This window comes from Lathyrus oleraceus, chromosome 3, assembly GCF_024323335.1.
Source record: "Lathyrus oleraceus cultivar Zhongwan6 chromosome 3, CAAS_Psat_ZW6_1.0, whole genome shotgun sequence".
Classification (NCBI taxonomy): domain Eukaryota; kingdom Viridiplantae; phylum Streptophyta; class Magnoliopsida; order Fabales; family Fabaceae; genus Lathyrus; species Lathyrus oleraceus.
Window position 1 is genome coordinate 107,839,712 of NC_066581.1, and position 24,348 is coordinate 107,864,059.

The following is a 24,348-nucleotide window of genomic DNA, read 5'->3' on the forward strand; positions in this document are numbered from 1 at the left end:
GAATTTATTGGAAAATGTTGGTTTAATGTATTTGAAATGTATTATGGTTCATGGGTGAATTGAAATGGAATGGTTAATGACACAAGTTGAAATTGAATTGACTTTGGATTTTGAATTGTAAAGGATTTTGAAATGGTTGTAATTTTTGAATGGAAAATGTATTAATTTTGAACATTAAATGAAGATGAATGTATAATTGGTTTATGAAAAGAGATTAATTACTATACACTGTCAGTGTAAAAAGTTTTACGCCGTCGGTTCATCACCATCACCCGTTTGTATTACTTTATAGATTTTTAAAATAAAAGTCAAACTTCTTTTAATATCCAACGTCTATAATTAACTGATGGTGTAAAATCCTTTTACACTGACAGTGTATTTCAATTAGTCTCTTATGAAAATGTATGTATGAAAATGAGTTTGGAAATGTGTGTCTGTATGGTTTTGATTTGAAATGAACTATGTATGGAATAGAAATATTGTAATTTGAATTAGGTTTGAAATTCGAATGTATGTAATTGATATGAATAGAAACGTGAATGTATATGGAATGTGAATTGAATGTATGGTTAAGGTTGAAATATTGTTGAAATGTAGAATGAATATAAAGATGGTTAATGGTTTATGTATTGGTTTTAAAATGGAAATGGAAATTAGATTAAAATGCTATAATTTTGTAAGATGAATGGTAACTTGAATTTGGTTTGAATGATTTATTTGTACATGCAAAGGAAAATGTAATGAACGTTATGAATCAAAGTTTGGAAAATGGCTTAAACAATGCAAAATGGTTCATGGACATGGTTTAAAAGGTGAAAAATGACATTGGATTATGGAGAAAAGGAAATAAAGATTAGGGTTTGGGATGTGTGAATGATGAGTTGACATTGGTCAACTGGTTGACTAAAAAGTCAACTCAGGTAGAAATGTATGGTTTCTTATGGACAAATGAATGTGGACCACAATGCCTTTGAAATATGTCATGTTATTGTTTGATCTTTGTCATACCCCAAAATTTGCCCGTTGATATTACAAGGCATTTTTCAAGGCACTCCGACTTATTCTGCAAGGCACTGATCTTAAAGGAACAAAAGCCCAGCTCACAACGGACTCAATCCAAAATGGCCCAAACTAACTCGCTCGCTAGGCGAGCAATTCCTTCGCCTAGCGAACCCTTCGTCATGACACTCGCCCCAGCGAAGCACCAAATCCAGAAAAAGCCCAAACTAGCTTGCTCGCTAGGCGAGCAACTCCCTCGCCTAGCGAAGCTTGCGATATATCAGAATTTTCGGGCTTCATTCTGAGTCCATTAGGTCACAACAAGAGCATTATAAATAGCCAAGCTTCAGTCAGAAAAAAAGAGGACGGAGAACGAAAATGGAGAACGAAAACAGACGAAGACGGACAGGAACCCTGGCATAGAAACCCTGGAGACCAATTCAGAGGATTCCGAGTAAAGAAACCCTGAAGGCCGCTCATCCGCACCGAAGTTACCTCCGCCCAATTCGACCCGATTTGCCATTCCAAAGCTGCAATTCCATTGCCAACAGGTTTGCGCATCACTACTGTTTTATGCTTTTAATCGGTAATCGCTACATACATAAGGCATCATGATTAAATTTTCGGATATGTAATTTGATTTCACATGTGAATTTAAGTATGCCTGAATATCCAGAATGTTTGTCCATGTTATTCCTGTAATTAAATGCCATAAAGTTCAGGGTGCCGGAGATCATGCTGCTATCAAACTCAAAACCCGTAGCAGCTCGCTAGCACATCGCTAAGCGAGCCTGTAGCGAGCACTCGCTAAGCCTTCGCTAGGAGAAGCAGGAGCGAACGGGGCAGTGGCTGTTTTGTTTCTTTTCTGTTCTGCCTTATGTTTATCTAATCGAGATCTATTGTAATTCTGCATTATTTGGCCTGACCTTATGACTGTTGTGTTTATTTTGTGGTGCAATTTTCAATTGCACTTTATCTCGATGTTCTAACCCGTGTGCTGAAATGTGTAAAGGCTTACACATTCCCGAAGAAACGGCCGGCTAAGTATTCCACTTTATTTGTGGGATACCCTTATGGAGATGGATTTTGAATTACTTAATTTTAATGTGGAGATACATCCTAAATTATCTAGCTGATTTTAATGTATTGATTTCATCGATTTTAATGTGGACCTAATTACTTAATCGATTACGGCTATCTAATTAATTGTAAAACTTTGCCTTTAAATATGTGATCGTGGACCTCTCTTTGTTACCCTCCGATTACGGTATTACGGTCATGCCCCGCGAATATGGGGATACACTTAGCAAAGACCCTTCGGTTAAATCATCATAGTCCCTCGAATGTTGCCTTTGTCCCTCGATGACCCTTCGGTGTAGCCTACGGTTAAATGATGATAGTCCCTTCGAATGCTAAGGTATCCTCACAACTGTTGCCCTCGGTGACCGATCAATGACCCTACGATGACCCTTTTACATCCAAAGGATAAAACTACTTACTTCTCAATAGTAAGGACAGTTTTACCCTCATAAGGATAGGAAATGCCCGTAAAGACCTCGGATAGGTATAACTCTTAATTGCTTATTCATAACCTAAAATACTTTTCACACCTCACACACTTCAAAACATCTTTTAGAAAATCACCACTTGGCATACATTCGTACTAGGATCATTGCCGAGCTATATTTTTCTAAACTACTTTCAAAACTAAACGAGATAACCACTTCGTATACATTCATACACGAATCATTACAAAGTTAAATTCTCCTTTTCAAAACATTTCCTACACATTTCTCAACCACTTTTTCAAACTAGAAAAACATAAATGATTGAGCAATTAAGAGCCCATGGATAACCATGGATACAAAGGGTGATAACACCTTCCCTTTGTATAATGTACCTCCCGAACCCAAAATCTAAATTAAGGTCTTTCCTGTTCTTTTCCACCTTTCCTTATTGGATAAAAGAAAAGTCGGTGGCGACTCTTGCTAACCGCGACATTTGCTTTCCAAAGCAAAAACACACAAAGTCAGTTCACCGTATGACAGAACTGGCGACTCTGCTGGGGATACTTAAAAAGAGAGGTTACCTTAAAAACAAGATCACTTATTTAAATTGTCTGATTTACTTTTAAGGGATTGCTTGGGTATTTTATGCTTGAGTGAAAGATCCTACACCCGAATCTAGTGTACCTTAGGTAAGTAGCAATAGATCATCGCGACTATCCGGCGTATACTGGAATGGTTTAAATGATGGCTACGGTTAATGTGACACTTTGGATGTCCTGATGTTCCTCATGTTTACTTGAGGAAAAATTTGGCATTCGCGTGGTGTCATCAAAGCATTAACCAGACCTTTAGAACCCTAATTGACTCATCCTAGCCATTAGAAAGTAGTGAGATAACTGACTTCGGTTCCGACTGGGGTTGGTTGAGACTCGATACTACACTCTTTGAGATTGGACTTTAGGGAAGCTTTGGTCAACCACTTGGCGTTGCACTGAAGTGGACTTAAAGAAAGGTCGATGATCTGAGATCCTTCTAGAACCCGGTTACTATTCTAGGACAGGTTGAATCAACCAAACTTCAGTGGGGAGGGTACTTACCTATGGAACTCATGCAAGCCTTAAAACTTAGGAATGATGGTTGTGTGACTTGCTTGTGCTTGTTATTTACTTAACATCATAACATCATAACATCATAACATCATCATAACATCATGGCATTGAACTAACCATTTCGAGGACTTAGAGATTTAACTTTGCTCTATTTTGTAAAAAAAAAAAAAATTAAATTCCAAAAGTCCTTGAAAACATTTCATACATTGCATAGCATAACATTGCATAACAGGTGTTCTAAAGGGATCAATGTTCTCACGGTTTTCATGCAAACAGAAAAATGGACCTCGGACAAACTGTCAAAGATCTCCATGCTCAGAATGCTCAACTCCAGGAGATGATCTTGAACTTATCCAAGGGGCAGGAAGAACTGAAGGCTCTCTTGCTCGAGAAGAAAAAAGACAAGAAATCTGTGAGGCACATTAACCCGGGAAGAAGGCAGTTTACGAAGATCAATATGACTTTAGCACAAGCACTGCAGGGTATGCTAAAAGCAAATTTAATTACCCTCAGAGATCCTCCTGTAAAACCCAACACTACTTCTCCTAGTTATAATCCCAACGCCAGGTGTGCGTCTCACTCCGATAGCCCCGGGCATAATACAAACGATTGTTGGTCGTTGAAGAATAAAATTCAGGATATGATCGACGCCGGAGAATTTGAATTGGATCCGCCTGAGACTCCTAATGTCATCACTGCCCCCTGCCTAATCACGACAAGACTGTCAATGCTGTGGAAGATGCTGATAACGATTGTGACTGGGATAGCTGGATTTTCCCAACAATTGGTGACGGACTCAATAATTGGAAGGCTGAAGACACTATCCCGATTTCCTTTAGTCAGGAGTAATTGTTATTGCCTATTTTAGTGTTGCAACTTTTTAGTTTTTACAATTGAACTTCTTAAAGCATTATGTCTATGCCCGGGGCACAATAGCTAATTTGTTAAGGGTTTTGTCATTTCATAAGCATATTCATATTCAATAAATCAATGGGCTTTTTGCATTCAAATATTGCGCTCTTTATCTTTTCTGTCATCTTTTAAACAAGCTATGTTTTCTTGCACACACTCACGTAACAAATTGCAGATCCATAGCCACTCTGGATCCTGTTGATAATAATTCTGCTACTGTTCATTATGACTTTGAAAATCCGATCTACCAAGCCGAGGATGGAAGCGAGGAAGATTGTGAAGTCCCTGGAGAACTTGCCAGACTACTGCAAGAAGAAAAGACTATACAGTCGCATGAGGAATCAATTGAAATTGTAAATCTGGGTACTGAAATAGACAAGAAAGAAGTCAGAGGTTTCTTGGGACACTTGAATTACATTGCCCGATTCATCCCACACTTGACTGCTACCTGCAAACCCATCTTCAAATTACTGAGAAAAAATCAAGAGATGGTATGGAATGATGAATGCCAAGAAGCTTTTGACAAAATCAAGAAGTATCTCCAAGAACCTCCAATTCTGATGCTACCAGTTGAAGGAAGACCTCTAATCATGTATTCGACCGTGTTAGAAAATCCAATAGGGTGTGCTGGGGCAACATGACGAGTCTGGTCGAAAAGAGCATGCCATATACTACCTTAGCAAAAAGGTACCGACTGTGAAACAAGATACTCACAGCTCGAGAAAGCTTGCTATGCTTCGGCTTAGGTTGCTCGCCGACTAAGACAGTATATGTTGAATCATACCACTTTATTGACTTCTAAGATGGATTCTATCAAATGTTTATTCGAGAAACCTGTTGTCTCTTGAAAGAGTTATCACTGATAATGGTACTAAACTGAACTCTGCACGCAGTTCAAAATAAAAAACCATAACTCTTCTCCGTACCGGCCAAGGATGAACGGCGCCGTGGAGGCTGCTAACAATGTCCAGAAGCTCATACAAAAGATAGCAGTAACATACAAAGACTGGTATGAGATGTTACCCTTTGCTCTCCATGGTTATCGCACTTCAGTGCGCACCTCGACAGGGGCAACTCCCTTCTCTTTAGTCTATGGAACGGAAGCCGTTTTACCAGTGGAAATTCAGATGCCCTCTCTAAGAATTATGAAGGATGCAGACTTAGATGAAGATGAATGGATTCAGACTCGACTCGATCAGATAAATTTGATTGATGAAAAGAGACTTGCGGCTGTTTGTCATGGGCAGATATATCAGAAGCGCATGACCCAGGCATTTAACAAAGAGGTCAAGAGACAGGTATATCAAATTGGCGACTTGGTAATAAAGCGTATCATTCTACCGCAAGGTGATCCCAGAGGTAAATGGACTCCCACATACGAAGGGCCATTTGTAGTTAAGAAGGTATTCTCTGGTGGAGCCATGATACTTGCTACAGTGGACGGCGAAGATTTCCCGCATCCTGTGAACGCGGACATAGTTAAAAAATACTACGCATAAAAGAGACCTGCTAGGTCGACGTATCTAGGCAAAAGTAAAGGCATCCCGGCGAACCAAAAGGGTTCGGGCAAAAATTAGGGATAAACATATAAAAATGTACACCCGGCAAGTCGAAAACCTGAAAAGGCGGCTTGGGCAAAAAAGGGTATCCTGGTGGACTGAAAACCTGAAAAGGCGGTCCAGGCAAAAATTAGGGATTAAAGCGTATGACTATGTCCTGTTCCCAGTCAGCTTCACCCAAGTTCAAAGGACTGAACAAGCTAATCACTTCTATCCGACAGCAGGAGATGAGATGCTTGAAGACATAATGACAGTAGTGGAATTAGAATCGATAGGACTTTTTTTTGCATAGCTTCCTCTTTGCTTGCCTGACAATTTCCTCTTACTAGGATTTCTGTCTCCTTGTACTCAAATTGCCTGTTTATAGGCCCTCTTTCAAAGTCGATACCATTTCATCGTCCAAAAAGATGCTTTTGTTTTACTTTCTTTGTTTTGTTTGCATAAACGTCCATTGATTTAATTTGAATTGATATATGCATCTGAATATGATCAATGTTTACCAAAAATGCATGCCTAGAATAGCAATAGCAATTACTACACAACTTCAGGATCGAGGAGAAGGTCTAATCACGCTTCCCAATGAATCCGTTGCTAATTCTATTCCCCAACAAAAACCAGTTATTTCCCAGAAGAGGTTGGCATTACCAGACAGACTGGTCATCTCTTCCAGCCCTAGCCAGGCTCTGTTGAGTGTTTCCATCGTCAGACATAAATCAAGTATCCCCCGGCTAAGGAAGGATCATCAATACAAATATCTCCGACCAGTAGACTGAGATTTATTTCCCCAGTAGAGTCTCCTGGGAGAACGTTTTAGACGCATAGTGCATTCATTACATCATTGCATAACATATACATGCATACAATGTTCGCATTTATTTCAGACGCATAATTCACTCATTACATCATTTCACAGCACACGCATGCATACAACATTTGCATCTCATGGCATGAAGCTAACTTTATTTTTCAGGTCAATTATCCTCTTGATACAATCAGAACAAAGGTCCATTCAGACGAACATCTTTATCAATTACATTCAGGATTCAACTACATCTTTCAGATATACTCCATGTCAACATTCATTCTGACATCCTCATAACGATGGCATCTATAAGCCCATCCCAGACATTTATTGCAAATACACCATATACAAATACTATCAGATATAGCCTAGCGTACGGTTTATTCTGATTCAGCTCAACATATGACTCCTTCAACTCAGAGACGATCTAATGTATGATCCATTCTGACCTTCAACAACTCAGATACGGTCTAATGTACGACCCAGTTAGACCTTCATCTCCTCAGATGCTACCTAATGTACGGTACATTTCTGAAGTGTAGTCTAGCATATGACTACCCCCTTTTATCATCAGATTCAGCCTAATGGACGGCTCATTCTGCTCAGATACGGTCTAATGTACGACCCAGTTAGACCTTCATCTCCTCAGATGCTACCTAGTGTACAGTACATTTCTGAAGTGTAGTCTAGCATATGACTACCCCCTTTTATCATCAGATTCAGCCTAATGGACGTCTCATTCTGCTCAGATACGGTCTAATGTACGACCCAGTTAGACCTTCATCTCCTCAGATGCTACCTAGTGTACGGTACATTTCTGAAGTGTAGTCTAGCATATGACTACCCCCTTTTATCATCAGATTCAGCCTAATGGACGGCTCATTCTGCTCAGATACGGTCTAATGTACGACCTAGTTAGACCTTCATCTCCTCAGATGCTACCCAGTGTACGGTACATTTCTGAAGTGTAGTCTAGCATATGACTACCCCCTTTTATCATCAGATTCAGCCTAATGGACGGCTCATTCTGCTCAGATACAGTCTAATGTACGACCCAGTTAGACCTTCGTCTCCTCAGATGCTACCTAGTGTACGGTACATTTCTGAAGTGTAGTCTAGCGTACGACTACCCCCTTTCATCATCAGACGGCTCATCCTGCAACTCCAATACGGTCTAGCATAAGACCCATTTGGATCTTCAACTCAGATACGATCTAGCATACGATCCGGTCTGATCTTCTATCCCCAGTGAAATCACCCGCTTAATGGAGGTCTCATTTTGCAACTCAGAGACGATCAAGCGTACGATCCATTCTGATTTTTCATCCTCGGCAAAGTCATCCGCCTGATGAACAACTCACTCTGGTATTCAGATACGGTCTAGCATATGATCCATTCTGATCCCTTATCCCCAGCAGCGTGTAACACACTCTAACTCCCCAGCGAAGTCGACAGCATAATGGATGACTCACTATACGGTCTATCGTATGACTCGGTACGACATCCATGTCTTCAGATATCGTCTAATGTACGACGCACTCTGAAGTTCTCATCATCAAATTCCCTGGATGGCATCTTTAAGCCCCTCTCCATCAAGACTAGCTCCTGGTTGACAAGCGCAAATTTTTGGGGCATTTTAGTGTTCAATAATCTTCCACCTCCAGACCACGAATGATGCACATACCATTCTACTCTTTCGGTTCAAGAATATTGAACAGGGGCAGCTGTCATACCCCAAAATTTGCCCGTTGATATTACAAGGCATTTTTCAAGGCACTCCGACTTATTCTGCAAGGCACTGATCTTAAAGGAACAAAAGCCCAGCTCACAACGGACTCAATCTAAAATGGCCCAAACTAACTCGCTCGCTAGGCGAGCAATTCCTTCGCCTAGCGAACCCTTCATCATGACACTCGCCCCAGCGAAGCACCAAATCCAGAAAAAGCCCAAACTAGCTTGCTCGCTAGGCGAGCAACTCCCTCGCCTAGCGAAGCTTGCGATATATCAAAATTTTCGGGCTTCATTCTGAGCCCATTAGGTCACAACAAGAGCATTATAAATAGCCAAGCTTCAGTCAGAAAAAAAGAGGACGGAGAACGAAAACGGAGAACGAAAACAGACGAAGACGGACAGGAACCCTGGCATAGAAACCCTGGAGACCAATTCAGAGGATTCCGAGTAAAGAAACCCTGAAGGCCGCTCATCCGCACCGAAGTTACCTCCGCCCAATTCGACCCGATTTGCCATTCCAAAGCTGCAATTCCATTGCCAACAGGTTTGCGCATCACTACTATTTTATGCTTTTAATCGGTAATCGCTACATACATAAGGCATCATGATTAAATTTTCGGATATGTAATTTGATTTCACATGTGAATTTAAGTATGCCTGAATATCCAGAATGTTTGTCCATGTTATTCCTGTAATTAAATGCCATAAAGTTCAGGGTGTCGGAGATCATGCTGCTATCAAACTCAAAACCCGTAGCAGCTCGCTAGCACATCGCTAAGCGAGCCTGTAGCGAGCACTCGCTAAGCCTTCGCTAGGCGAAGCAGGAGCGAACGGGGCAGTGGCTGTTTTGTTTCTTTTCTGTTCTGCCTTATGTTTATCTAATCGAGATCTATTGTAATTCTGCATTATTTGGCCTGACCTTATGACTGTTGTGTTTATTTTGTGGTGCAATTTTCAATTGCACTTTATCTCGATGTTCTAACCCGTGTGCTGAAATGTGTAAAGGCTTACACATTCCCGAAGAAACGGCCGGCTAAGTATTCCACTTTATTTGTGGGATACCCTTATGGAGATGGATTTTGAATTACTTAATTTTAATGTGGAGATACATCCTAAATTATCTAGCTGATTTTAATGTATTGATTTCATCGATTTTAATGTGGACCTAATTACTTAATCGATTACGGCTATCTAATTAATTGTAAAACTTTGCCTTTAAATATGTGATTGTGGACCTCTCTTTGTTACCCTCCGATTACGGTATTACGGTCATGCCCCGCGAATATGGGGATACACTTAGCAAAGACCCTTCGGTTAAATCATCATAGTCCCTCGAATGTTGCCTTTGTCCCTCGATGACCCTTCGGTGTAGCCTACGGTTAAATGATGATAGTCCCTTCGAATGCTAAGGTATCCTCACAACTGTTGCCCTCGGTGACCGATCAATGACCCTACGATGACCCTTTTACATCCAAAGGATAAAACTACTTACTTCTCAATAGTAAGGACAGTTTTACCCTCATAAGGATAGGAAATGCCCGTAAAGACCTCGGATAGGTATAACTCTTAATTGCTTATTCATAACCTAAAATACTTTTCACACCTCACACACTTCAAAACATCTTTTAGAAAATCACCACTTGGCATACATTCGTACTAGGATCATTGCCGAGCTATATTTTTCTAAACTACTTTCAAAACTAAACGAGATAACCACTTCGTATACATTCATACACGAATCATTACAAAGTTAAATTCTCCTTTTCAAAACATTTCCTACACATTTCTCAACCACTTTTTCAAACTAGAAAAACATAAATGATTGAGCAATTAAGAGCCCATGGATAACCATGGATACAAAGGGTGCTAACACCTTCCCTTTGTATAATGTACCTCCCGAACCCAAAATCTAAATTAAGGTCTTTCCTGTTCTTTTCCACCTTTCCTTATTGGATAAAAGAAAAGTCGGTGGCGACTCTTGCTAACCGCGACATTTGCTTTCCAAAGCAAAAACACACAAAGTCAGTTCACCGTATGACAATCTTGAGCCAAAAAACATCAACCAAGCAACATATCATGAACATGTGAAGCTTTGAATGAATCTTAATCAAGGAATCAGGGCCATGAATCTTCCAAGCACATGAACCATCCATAATGTACCAAATGAATCAGATGGATCCTCAATCCTTGAATGCAGACACCATAGATGATAATGCCATAATCAGAAACTAGGGTTTTAGGGACTTGAATGATCATGATGATATTTGTAATCCAACATCCCTCCCATTTAATGTCATGTGTGATAAAGACCATTGAATCCATGATTTTATGCTTCTCAATGCAAATGGAATATGTTATGATGCTATGGGTATGCAGATGAAATGAATGACCACAAGGATATGCATATGATTAGGGTTAGTGACCTAGATGAACATTGTGAAAGGTATGGTGAATTTTGGGATATGACAACTATTATTGAGTAATATTCAATTTGATACAATATAAAATGTTTTTAGATACACATGTCAATTTATAATATGTTACTTAATTGTAAAATGAACAATGATCCTATAAACTCAATTCTATTAAACAATCATATAAAAAAAAGACTCGTGAGATGGAGAAAGAAAAAAAACTTCACATTTAAAAATAAAAAAATTGTCTTTCATATAAAGATAATTGTTAATTAAAATGAAATAGATATTGTCCTGATAATGATCAGTGAAATGGAAAATTAGTTGTGTGCAATATTATTGAGTGTTATCCAATTTAATACAGTATAAAATGTATTTAGATACACATGTCAATTTCAATTGAGTTACTTAGATATAAAACGAACAATAATCATATAAATTATTAATTTTTTTATATATAATAATTATAAAATAATATATTTTTATTTTAGATAAATTTTATGTTTTAAAAATTCAATATTTTTTGTGTTCTTTTTCATTAAATTAAAAAGAAATTTAAATTTTGTTATTTATGTTTTAAAAAAAAATAAAGAGAAAAAAAATTAAAATGAAAGTGAAAAAATGTGAGAAAAAAATATGAGAAAAATTTATAATTTAAATTAAGAGAAAAATATATAAAATGGTAAAATGATAGTGGCAGTGGGTGGCGGCGCCGACGAAAAAGGTGGAGTAGTATTGAGGAAATTTGAATGAGAGAGTTTAGAGAGAGAAAAATGTTTAGAGAGAGAGAGGAAGAAATAAGAAAATGAATTAACTAAAACTAATTGGATCACTTGAGTTATGGATGAAAAAAAAATTTAGGGGTTCAAAATAAAAATTCAATAGAATATTGATGCAAATATTCCAAAATAGTGAGAATTTACTCGACTATTATAAAATGAAATTGAGCCATGAACACCATATTATGGCACTATTATTGAAAAATGAAATGTGCTCGCCAATTGGTCTGTTTCAATTTTTTATTATTTGAAAGAATGGTAGATTTGATTTTTCTTTTAATTTGAATTATTTTGAGAATAAATTTGAAAAGAAGAGTTATTTGTAGGGATGAAAGGGTACTATAGTATCCATCTTCATATTTATAATTTGAAAAATCTCTATATTCGAACTCATACTCGATTGAGTGCCAAAATTAGCATCCGTTTCTATTTCCTACGGATTTGTAAATAATTATATCTATACTCGTTATCCGCATTTCTATTAAAAATAAATAGATTTATTATAAAATATCATATTATTTTACGTTTTTAAAAATATTAAAAAAAATTAAAAATTTATTCAAACATTTAATACAAATACGTAATGGCTTAATATTGATATACTTTTTAAAATTGATATACATGCATTTTTATATAATAATATAAATTAAAATTAAAAATACATATTGTGCGAGTATGAGACATGGTGGGTACCAAGGTACTCATACATGCATTCATACCCGCTTATTTTTGTAGATAATTATCCAAACTCATATCCGTATCTATTTTTACAATTTTTATTTATCAATTGTGAATAATTTTTGGGATGTTCATTAGAAATGAGTCAAATTATCATATTGAATAAAAATATTCCTTTACAAATCACATCATTAAAATACTAAAATTAAAAATTAAAAAATCAAAAATAATAAAATATAAATGACGAAGAAATGAATTTGACCTAATAAATATATAATTGATAAGAGACCAAACATAAATATTAATTCAAAAATAAGATATAAATTATTAGTATAAAATAATATTACATTGATAAATCGACATATATTTTAGTAAATCAAATTTATATTTTAATTTTAATTTTAATATTTATGATAGATTATTAATTTTATTGAATGATCACATAAAACTATTTTAACACTATTTGTAAATATTCATTAAACTCAACATTAAGGTCATATACGGTAAAAAAAAAAAAAAAATAGAGGTTAAAACTAGTTTATAACTGATGTCTGATAACTTATAGTTTCTAGTTTATAATTGTTGGTTGACTGATAGCTAATAAGCAAATTGAAGTGTTTGGTAAAGTTAATGGTTTAATTAATTTATAAATGTAAAATGATATAAAAGATATTTAATATATATTTATTTTATTTTAAATAAAAATAAGGATAAAAGAGAGTTTTTATTCAAATGATGAGGATAAAAATGGAAGAAAATATAATAAACTGTAAGCTATAAATTAAAATGTTATTTGGAATATCGTCTAAAAAGTAAATTATAAATTAATAAAATAAACTATAAGCTAATGATGAAAAGACAGTTACCAAATATATTTAATTGTTATAAATTATAAATTCAAAAAAATGCTTACCAAACATAGACTAATTAACTTTTCATAAGTATTACAAAATGTTACTCAAACCTAATATTATTTTCGTTGATTTTTTATAAAATAATCATATTTTTAAAAATAAATTTTAAAATAATTATATTTTATAAAATAACTAATCATGTTTTAAATAATTTTTTTTACTAACAAGAGGTGTAGTCGAATTCATTGTCGCATGCGCACAACTTTTGTATATAATAGTCATTACCTATCGTGCACACATATATAGTAGCCACTATTTGTGTATATGGTGTAATCTTATTATACCAACTTTTATACACAGTAGTCACTGTCTATGACGTATGCTCCTAGAAGATGCATGTATGCGTCACATGCAGTAACATGACCTATATACATGTGTCATGAATGTTGACATTTGGATACAAAAATTGTATGTCACATACTCTTAAAAGATGCATACATGTGTCACATGCAATGACATGACGTATATACATGTGCCATGAATGTTGACACTTGGATACAAAAATTGTACGCATGTGTTAATAAATCTGACTATATCATTTATAAACACATTTTTTATTTAAAACATAATTAATTCAATATTTTTTAAAAAATATAATTATTTTAGAAAACATGATTTTTTTTTTAAAACTTCCCACGCATAACTCACCAAAATAAACAATCTTTAATCGTGGCATTAGACACCCCTGTATTGTTGACATGAAGGCTGTAACATTGTCCATTAGTTCTTTTAAAATAATATCTCATTTGTACACAGTACATCATGATAGATATCACATGGCTAGTGATTCTTATCCTCCATGTCATCAAATAGTCACAAACAACAGCAATATTGTTTTATTTTAAATAATACTATAAATTATTTTGAAAAAACATTTTATACTATAATATAAATTGTTTTATAATATTAATTAATTATTAATCGTTAATATTTTTTAATATATTTTTAAATATTTTTTATTATATTTTTAAATATTTATTTTTATTATCTTTTTTCAATTATATTAATTTATTTTTTAATAAAATTAATGAAAAATAATTTTATAAAACTCTTCATAATTTTTTATTTTTATATTATAATTATTATATTTTTTAATAGATATATAAAATAAAAAATGATTTTAAATAAAAAAAATGGAGAGAGTATACTATCTAATGATTATTATAAATAAATTTGACTACTTAATTCATATATGAATTAGATACATTAACAATCAAATATATTAAAAAAATAAATTAAATTTACTTATAATAAAGATAAGATGGTATACATATATAATCAAATAGTATAAATACATATTTTTAAAATCAAATAGTATAAATACACATTTTTAAAGATGTTCTAAAAATTAGTTACAAAATTATTAAATTTGATTGGTAGTATATGTAAAAAAATATACCATTAATACTTAAAAAGTAATTAAAAAATTAAAATATAAAGCAGGATTCGATGGTCCAATGATAAAAAAAGTTGCTAAATATGAATCAATGGAACGAATGAATTAAATTTTTTTATCAACTTTTGTTAGTTATATATAAAGGGGAACCAGACACGTTTTCTCCTTATCTATTCTACATCATAAATCTTTTTAATATTTCACACAATTTCACTCAAATCAAAGAATATAAATATATAAAAATAGAATTTAATTGAAACAAGTATAAAGGATTTTATATAATTAGTTAATCCTATACGTTCAATATTAAAATAAATTTAATTTTTATTTTAAATATTTATAAAATAATATAAATGGGTGATGATGAATCGACAGTCTAAATCTTTTTACTTTGACAATATATAGTAATTAATTCCATAAAAATATTATACAGAATTTTATATAATATTATCTTTCATTAATTATATAAAAAAAGAGAAAATAATAAATAATAAATAATATATTATAAAAATCATTAATAATGTATTTAATAAAGTACTTTTCTAATTTAAGAGGAGAGAGTAATAATAAATTTTATTTTACTCAATCAACATTAAAATTAAGTTTTCTTATTTTATTTTGGAATTGAATTCATATAAAACATATTTTAGAATTAAAGTGCATACAAAAAGGTCGTTTTAATTGTAATAAAAAACAAAATTTCTTTCTTAAAATAAAACAACGTCAGTGACCTACTTTTCGTCACCCCGTGAAAACGACACTACGCTTTCCCTAAAATAACTTTCTACATATACTTTCAGAATTTTGGGAATTGTAAAACGGATATTCATAAAAGAAAAATGATCCACCACGTGTGAGGTTGTAATTGGTCAAAGTGCATATACAAGAAAAGAGAACCTTCGCTATATAATCATCGTTCAACTCCATTTTTCCATCTTCAACTTCATCGTCCTTCTCTGCATATTCCTTCGCATCTTCCTCCTTTTGCTTGTGTATGTATGTATGTATGCACCTTGAATTTCACATATACATACATACATACACACCTATCTTCTAACCGTTTTTGTTGATTTCTCTCTCTCTCTCTCTCTGCATTTTGCTCAATCCCTAACTAATTCCGATTCAATTCAACTTTTGATTATCATGGACGGTTTAGTCAACAGCGTTAACGGTGTAGTTGAAAACGTTGAGAAGCTCATTATTGATACTGACCCTGGGATCGGTTTGTTTCATCTCTTTTATATTTGAATTGTGAATTGTGAATTTAAATGGAATTGGTTTGATTTTTGTGTTAATTTTCATTAGATTTGAGGTGATTATCATGATGTTGAATGAAATTTGATGTTAGAAGTTTATAATTGTGATATCTGGATGTGCTCGTTTAGGAATGATTCTATATGGTTGAAAATAGAAATATAGTTTTACTTGATCTGAGATTCTGCTGGTAGAATAGGAATGATGTTTTTTTGTGATTCTGCAGATGATAGTATGGCGATTATGATGGCATTTAGTTGTCCTCAGGTGGAGGTGGTGGGTTTGACAACGGTTTTTGGTAATGCTGCTACTGAAGATGCCACACGTAATGCGTTGCTTTTGGTATGTGGTTTTTTCTTCTTCTTTCTTTTATAAACTATGTTAATCTGGATGATGATGGATGTTATTGATTCTGGAAAATTCTTTTTTTTTTTATTGTTTATGGAATATGTTCTTGATTGTGTTTTTGATATGCAAAAAGGATAGTGTGAGATTGCAGGCCGTCAAAATCTTCCTGTTGCAGAGGGAAGCATTGAGCCATTGAAGGTATCTATCTAGTTTTGACTTTTTTTTGTTGCTTCTCTGCTGTCAATTTAGTCAATATAAAATTTTATTTAGGTGTGTGATTTGCATCCTTTCCTTGCCCCGTTTCACAACATTGATTTTATTATGTCTTTCTAGTATTATTTGTGATTTGTTGTGCTTTCTGGAATAGGGTGGAAGGCCTCGTGTTGCTGATTTTGTTCATGGTAAAGATGGATTAGGGAACATATTCTTACCTGATCCTAAAGCTAATAAAATTGATAAAAGTGCTAGTGAGTTTTTAGTGGAGAAGGTATCTGAATGTCCTGGTGAAGTAACTGTGCTAGCACTTGGACCACTTACAAACATAGCTCTAGTAAGTTGCACATTTTTGTCTTGTACTTTATGGTTATGGCATTGGTAACTTTAAATTACAATTGTATATACATTTTTTGATCTGATACTGATAGTCCACTTTTCGTTTTAGGCAATCAAAAGAGATTCTTCTTTTGCAAGCAATGTGAAGAGAATAGTTGTGCTTGGTGGTGCATTTTTCGCCTTGGGGAATGTCAATCCAGCTGCAGAAGCAAATGTAAGTCGTAGAGTTCTGTTTCTTATGTTTCCTGCAATATGATAAAGCTACTGAGGCTTATTTGCTCTGGACTTTTCCATTGATGTTTGGTAACTTTTGTATGCTTGAAAATTATCATGCAGAAAATATAGATCCCGGTGGCAAGCTCCTCTTGCTTAACAATAACATGGATTATTTTAACTTTGTGCTGATATATCCTATTTTCTTCTCTAATTTTTTGCCTTAAAAATAAGTATAACAGTTTTTTGGTTTAGTGTTTTCTAATAGCAATGCTATAGCTCTACAACATATTGGAATTTGAAAAGATCCCTAAAGTCTGTGATCCCAATATCCCCACCACTATTGTCTGATATAGATTATAACAGTGTTATAGTGCTCTAGCTTAGTGAAATTTTTTAACAAAGTGTTTTTGTATGCAATTGGCAATTTATATAACCCTGATTTGGTTGTAAACTTATGCAGTTTTGTTGACGGTAGTAGTTAATTTATGGGGTTAAAACTAAACATTCATTACTTTGTATGTTTTTTTTTTGAGGAAATTAATTTCTTTGTATTTTTTTTTTAATGAGGATTCATTTCTTTGTATGGTTATATCGTGCCCCAAAACACAGTTTACGGTAGTAACTCCTAATAGTTTGTGAATAAGAGCCTTACATGTGACAATCCATCCAATAAACAATCTACACTTTAATAAAAAGTAAGCCTCACTTTGGCTTCTTGACATTGAGGACTACACCCTATCTATTCACTCTGCACTATAAATTATTCACAAGCATATTATTTTCTTAGTGGAGTGGTTATACAAAATAAATAAACGGAATCATTTTAGGCTAATATAATCTCATATTATATTGGTCCTAATCCTGATGACTATCATAAACTTGCAGATATATGGAGACCCAGAAGCAGCAGATATTGTGTTTACCTCTGGGGCAGATGTTGTTGTTGTTGGCATTAACATCACAACCCAAGTGCAACTTACAGGTGGGATTGTAATCCCAATTGGCAACAATTTCTATGCTACTTTTTGCTATTAGTTCTTATTCTTGGTCTGACACTGGAAAGTGAACTTTTTCTGTTGGTTTCAGATGCTGATCTCCTTGAACTGAAGGAATCAAAAGGAAAGCATGCATCTCTTTTAAGTGACATGTGCAAATTCTATAGGGATTGGCATGTAAAATCTGACGGTGTCTATGGTAACTTTTCATACTACTTTGACTCCACAAGTGTAGTTATGCTGCTAAGGAATGCACATGTTTAGCTAATTAGAGTTGACATTGGAATAATAATTTGATTTCTTGTTTCAGGAATTTTCCTACACGACCCTGTTAGTTTTGTGGCAGTTTTGCGTCCAGATCTTTTCACATACAAGAAGGGAGTAGTGAGGGTAGAGACACAAGGCCTCTGTGTTGGACATACACTTCTAGACCAAGGACTAAAAAGGTTTCTCCAAATTTGAAACTATTATTCTTATTCACTCTTTTTGGTGCTAATATTTTAATGCTCAACATAATTGGGTTCATTTCGTACAGATGGAATACGAGCAATCCATGGACGGGTTATTCACCGATTTCAGTAGCTTGGACTGTGAATGTTGATGGGGTTCTTAGTTACATTAAGGAGTTGTTGATGAAACCCTGAAGAATAGGCATTTGTACATGTCAAAGCTTTGGAAAAAGTTATGTATAAGGTCATTCAATTTATTCCACTAATTGTCAACTAGAACTTTGGGTATCAAGGGCACATAACAGTTCCCCTGATCTTCTGGCCTACATGTCCTTGTCCCTTTCAATCTTAGAAATTTATGTACCAATAAAATTCTCTTAATAAGATATAATTTCTTTTCGATTCCACTGGAATGACAAGTACTATTGCAGGGTCATCCTGAAACCAACTGAACCCTTTCTTTTTCTGTATCAAAACCATTTCTATTTATTAATGTTCTCTCATGATAAAATGAAAAACTAAAAGAAAGCTACTAATCTCTCCATAGGATATCAGGGTTAAAACTTCAATATGGCCTTATAATTTGTCTATTCCAGATTTACCATGTTTAAATAGAGTTCTCAATTGTTGTCACTTGTTGAATTATTCAACCTTCAAAAATCTATGATTGTTCTAACAACATCCAACAATAACAATCTCTAATGTAGGCTTACCTTTATTTCAACGTTAATTTTGTAGTTGAAATGAAGGTAAATCTTTCGAACATAAGACATTCAAGAGATTAGGTGTATATGAGTTAATTTGTTTAGGATAAAAACATGTGTTAGTGATGTAACATATTTACTATAAATAAGTAGATTATTATGGGTATCCGTCATACGGGTATATGGATATACGTGAAATTTGAGATAATCACGGTATTATGAAAAATCAATAGATATTATTATTTAAATATTTAAAAAATATATATATAATTAACTATTTTTTTTTTCAAATTTAATACTATATAATAATAACAAAAGTAAACCACATTCATTTTGTTTAATCTTTTATCAAATAATTATACTAAATTTAACATAATAATAATAATAATAATAATAATAATAATAATAATAATAATAATAATAATAATAATAATAATAATAATAGTAACAGTAATAGTAATAATAGTAATAATTTTAGATTAAACAAATTAATTTTTAAATAATTTGCTAATTATTAACGAATACGGATACTCGTGAATACAAGTAGCATCAAATTCATATCTATGTCCGGAAGGAAATAAATAACTAAATATCTAGTTATTTTATCCATGATTACCTGTTAAACTATCTAACACGTGTGTGTCACGTGCTTTATTTGTGGGTACCATAAATATAGGTTTTTTTTTGTCATCCCTAATTTATCTATCATTAAATCTTTATTAATTTTTGTACTGTTATAAAACTAAACAAAAACGAGAGAAAAAAGAAAAGAGAAGAAGAGAATGAATTGTATTATTTTATTCTTAGTGTTTATTTTGAATACAAGATGAGTTTTGTTAATAGAATACATGTAATGACTAAAAAATCAATATGGAATTCACTTATTCATGGACATTCATAATCATTCCATTTATAACTCTCCTGAAAAAATTAGTAAAGGAAAAAGGTACAATATTCAATGCGAGGAGACTCTCTCGTTATTAATCAATACAAATAAGAAAGAAAATTATTGGGAAACAAAAATTCATTATTCATAAGAGTTCCCTTGGATGTTTTTTTAGAATATGCCTAGTTAAAACCTTACTAGAAAAAAATCCAATGGAAAACAAAATCTAGTGAAGGCACTACTACGAAAAATACATATAATCACGGTTGCGAAAGACCTATAATAACAGTTGAACAACAATTATTAGGTAGGGTGTGATTATATGTGAGTTATTAACAACCACAGTCCAATGCTCATGGTAGAAAATTGGAAAGCGCGCTACGTATAACCACGATTGTTTTAAATAACCGTTGTGAAAAATTAAAAGGTCATGAGTTTGGTACCAACAACACCATTTTTGCTGTTTAAACAACATTTCACTACTGTTTTATCTTTCAACTGTGTCGATATGTTATTTTGAGTTTATTATAACATATGTGGAATGCTTATTTCATCAACTACTCATTAAACATATATATTTCAATGTGATATATAAATTAATAATTTGACAAATTAAGTTATATTAGAATAACAAGTTACAATGATCGATGTTTTCCTAGTTTTTTTCCTTTCATTCTATGTATCTCGCTCACTTTTTATTTTATTTTATTTTGAATCAAATCAAATGAATATATATATAATTCAAAAAAACCAATGAAACATGACGATCGCAAGGACCCAGTCCACTATACAGACAAAAGGACACCAAAAACTCCCTAAGCTACATCATCATGCTAGCAATATGACCTCTAATCTTAGGCCGCATCCAACCCCTATAAACAATATTATCTATAATTTTGCTAACTATATTTATGTTAACTATATTCCTATCGAAACAAATATCATTCCTAAATTGTTAAATTCCATAAATGGTCTCTGCAATGACAATCTTCATGATGGAAGCTTTCCCGCTTTTTCCTTTTGTGTATATCGATATCCATTTGATTTCCTTCATCCAGTCTTTTGGACTGTGTCGCACATCCATCCAATGGAGGATGCCATCCCAAATCCCAAAAGTGGCCATGCACTCAAATAAAAGATGATTTATTGATTCATCAACATTAGAACAGAAACATCAGATGCTGTTTTGAATCATACCAAACCTAAGTAATCTATGTTTTATGGCAAGTCTTATGTGACAGGAAAGCCATAGAACCAACACAGCTCTAGGGCGCGCATAATTGTATCTCAACATGTGACTCCATCCAACTCTAGTGTTATCTTCAATCAACTCATAATACACTTTATTCATGTAGAACCTTTGCTTGCTTATTATATCATCCCACATATGTTGAACCTGGTTTATACAAGCTCTCTTCTGCATGATATGATTCATAATCCATGAACTACTGCTGCTGATATCAGCAGTCATCACATCCATGCCTTTGAGGTAGTAGATATGGATCCACTTAACCCACATATTATCAGCCTTCCTACAAACATTCCAGAGGCACTTCAAAAGGGTCACAATGCTCCAAACTTCCAATTAATCACATTAAATCCACCTTGTTTGATAGGACTACAAGTCTTTTTCCACGCCTCTGGGCATTTCCTACTGATCTTAGAATTACCAGTTCAAATGAATGATCTACAATTGGAGTCAATCTTTTGGATAACCATCTTAGGTATTGGAAACACTACATCCAATACTGAGCTATGACATGATAAATACTCTTGACAAGTTGAATCATACCATCAATACTTAACAACTTCGTTGTCCAATACTTTATCCTCCCCAAAATCCTCTCCACTAGGTTCAAGTAATGGTTAATACTGAGCTTTTTGAAGGACAGAGGAACACCAAGATATTTGACTGGCAGATGCCCTTCTTCAAATATTGTCATGTTGATCAGGGACCCCTTAGCAATATCATCAATACCACTACAATAGATTTTAGATTTGTTGGGGGTTGACAATAAGGCCAGTAGACTCATATAACTTCTTGAAAGCATCAAGCATTATCTCTACTAACTCCTGGTCCCCTCTAGTGAATAGCAGAACATCATCTACAAATGTGAGGGTTGTGAGGGACAACTTCTCACATTTGGCATGGTGATTGAAGTTGTGATCCTTATGCATCTTAGTCAAAGATCTATTCATATATTCCATCATAATGACAAAAACCAAAAGGGATATGGGATCCCCTTGGCTGATGCCCTTTCTATCCTGCAAAACATCAGGAAAAAACACCATTAATTTTAAATCTATATGAGATAGTTGAAGTGACAGTCATAATCCAGTCTATGAACTTCCTAGGAAATCCAATTTCTTGTAACACACACTTCAGAGCTTGCCAAATCACCATGTTATATGCTTTCTGCAAGTTAATTTTTTAAGTGTTAGAATTTAGTTCAATGCTTGTGACTCTTCAACCAACACTTCATTCTCTACTAGTTCATTGAACTAGTAAAGACTGAAATGTTGATTGAAGAGCTACAAGCATCAAACCAAATTCTAACTCTCAAAGAGGGAGAAAGTCGCATATAATGCAAGGAATAAAGCTTGAAAAACTTGATCAATGTAAGTTGTTTTCTAAAACAACTTAATTTTTTATATTATAAATTTCTAATTCAACTAGAAATATTATTTAGTTAGTGACAACGTGCTGGTAAAACACTCAAACAACATATGACATAATAAACTCAACTAATAGAAGTGTTGATTTAACATAGTGAAAGCTACAATATACAAGGTATATCATTAAAAATCAACAACATACAACATATAAATCATCATTAATAACATTAACTTTTATCAACAACATTATACAACTTTGATCAATAACATATGTCAACAAAAACTAAATCATCAACAACATTTATCTTTTATCAACAAAACAAACCTTAAACAAAATACACCATATAACAATAAAAACTAAATCAACAACAACATACAACTTTTATCAACAACAACATACCTTAAACAACATATAACATATATCAACAAAAACTAAATCATCAATGGCATACACCTTTTATCAACAACAATATAGTTTAAACAACATACAACATATAATAGCAAAAAGGAAATCAACAACACAATTAAATATGGAAAAGTCTCGTGCACGTACCTGAAATGTGAAGAGAAGAAAGATAAATGAGTTTTGTGTAACATCTTTTCTTGATCCATTCCTCGATCATTTCCTTAATCCATAAACGAGATATGGAAAGTTTGAAATTTTTTAAAAGAAGAACATAATCATACTTAGAAAAAATACGGTAACTACTTTCCCAATTATTTTGTCTTTTGATATGTTAAACACAAATGAACAATTTTAAAAACAGAGATTCAAGTAGTGACAACCGAAAAAACATGAAAACCATGTGAAACCGAAATGGAAGAAAGCTTATGGAGGAATGGCGCACCTTGAAAGTTCTTCAAAAGTATGAATATTAGGATCTATACAAAGAAAAATGAAAGAAAGCGTATGGATAACATGATTACCTTTTAGAAGAAGAAGAAGAAAGATAAAGAAGAAACAGTGTTAAACCTGATTACCTTTTAGTATGAAGAAGAAGAAAGATGAGTTATGTAGAAGAAGAAGAGAGACGAGAATGCTAGATGTGAAAGAGAGAGATGTTAGGGTTTTGTGTTTTGAGCGAGACGACTTTTCTTTGTTGACAGCTTGATAACTTTGCTTATATATATATATATATATATATATATATATATATATATATATATATATATATATATATATATATATATATATATATATTATCACCACAATTGCTAAAAAAAACCGTGATAAAATGTCAATAAAATTCACAGTGGTTTCTAGTACTAACCGTGGTGATAAGTATTTGGATTTTAATATATTTATAAGAGTATATGGACAAACCCTTTTTGTAACGAAAAAAAAGTTTGTGCTAAGATTCTAAGCATGTAACCTTTCATTTATCACCATGGTTGTTATTTTAAAAAGGGATGAAATGTATTTTAATAAAATAAGAATAAATCCATGTGCGTTAAGATGGTGTTACCTACGGTTGCTTAAACGACCATAGTAATATGGTGTTACCAAAGGTATATTTTGTTGTAGTG

General features: G+C 33.5%; 1 protein-coding gene across 1 annotated transcript; it reads left to right on the plus strand.

Annotated features, from left to right (window-relative positions):
• Window positions 1-15,647: 15,647 nt before the first annotated feature.
• On the plus strand, window positions 15,648-19,022 carry LOC127125667 (uridine nucleosidase 1). Its single transcript, XM_051054461.1, has 9 exons — window positions 15,648-16,023; window positions 16,282-16,397; window positions 16,542-16,601; window positions 16,771-16,953; window positions 17,065-17,169; window positions 18,057-18,153; window positions 18,258-18,365; window positions 18,477-18,612; window positions 18,702-19,022. The coding sequence occupies exons 1-9, from the start codon at window positions 15,945-15,947 to the stop codon at window positions 18,808-18,810; spliced, it is 993 nt and encodes a 330-aa protein (XP_050910418.1). The 5' UTR covers window positions 15,648-15,944; the 3' UTR covers window positions 18,811-19,022.
• Window positions 19,023-24,348: the final 5,326 nt, after the last annotated feature.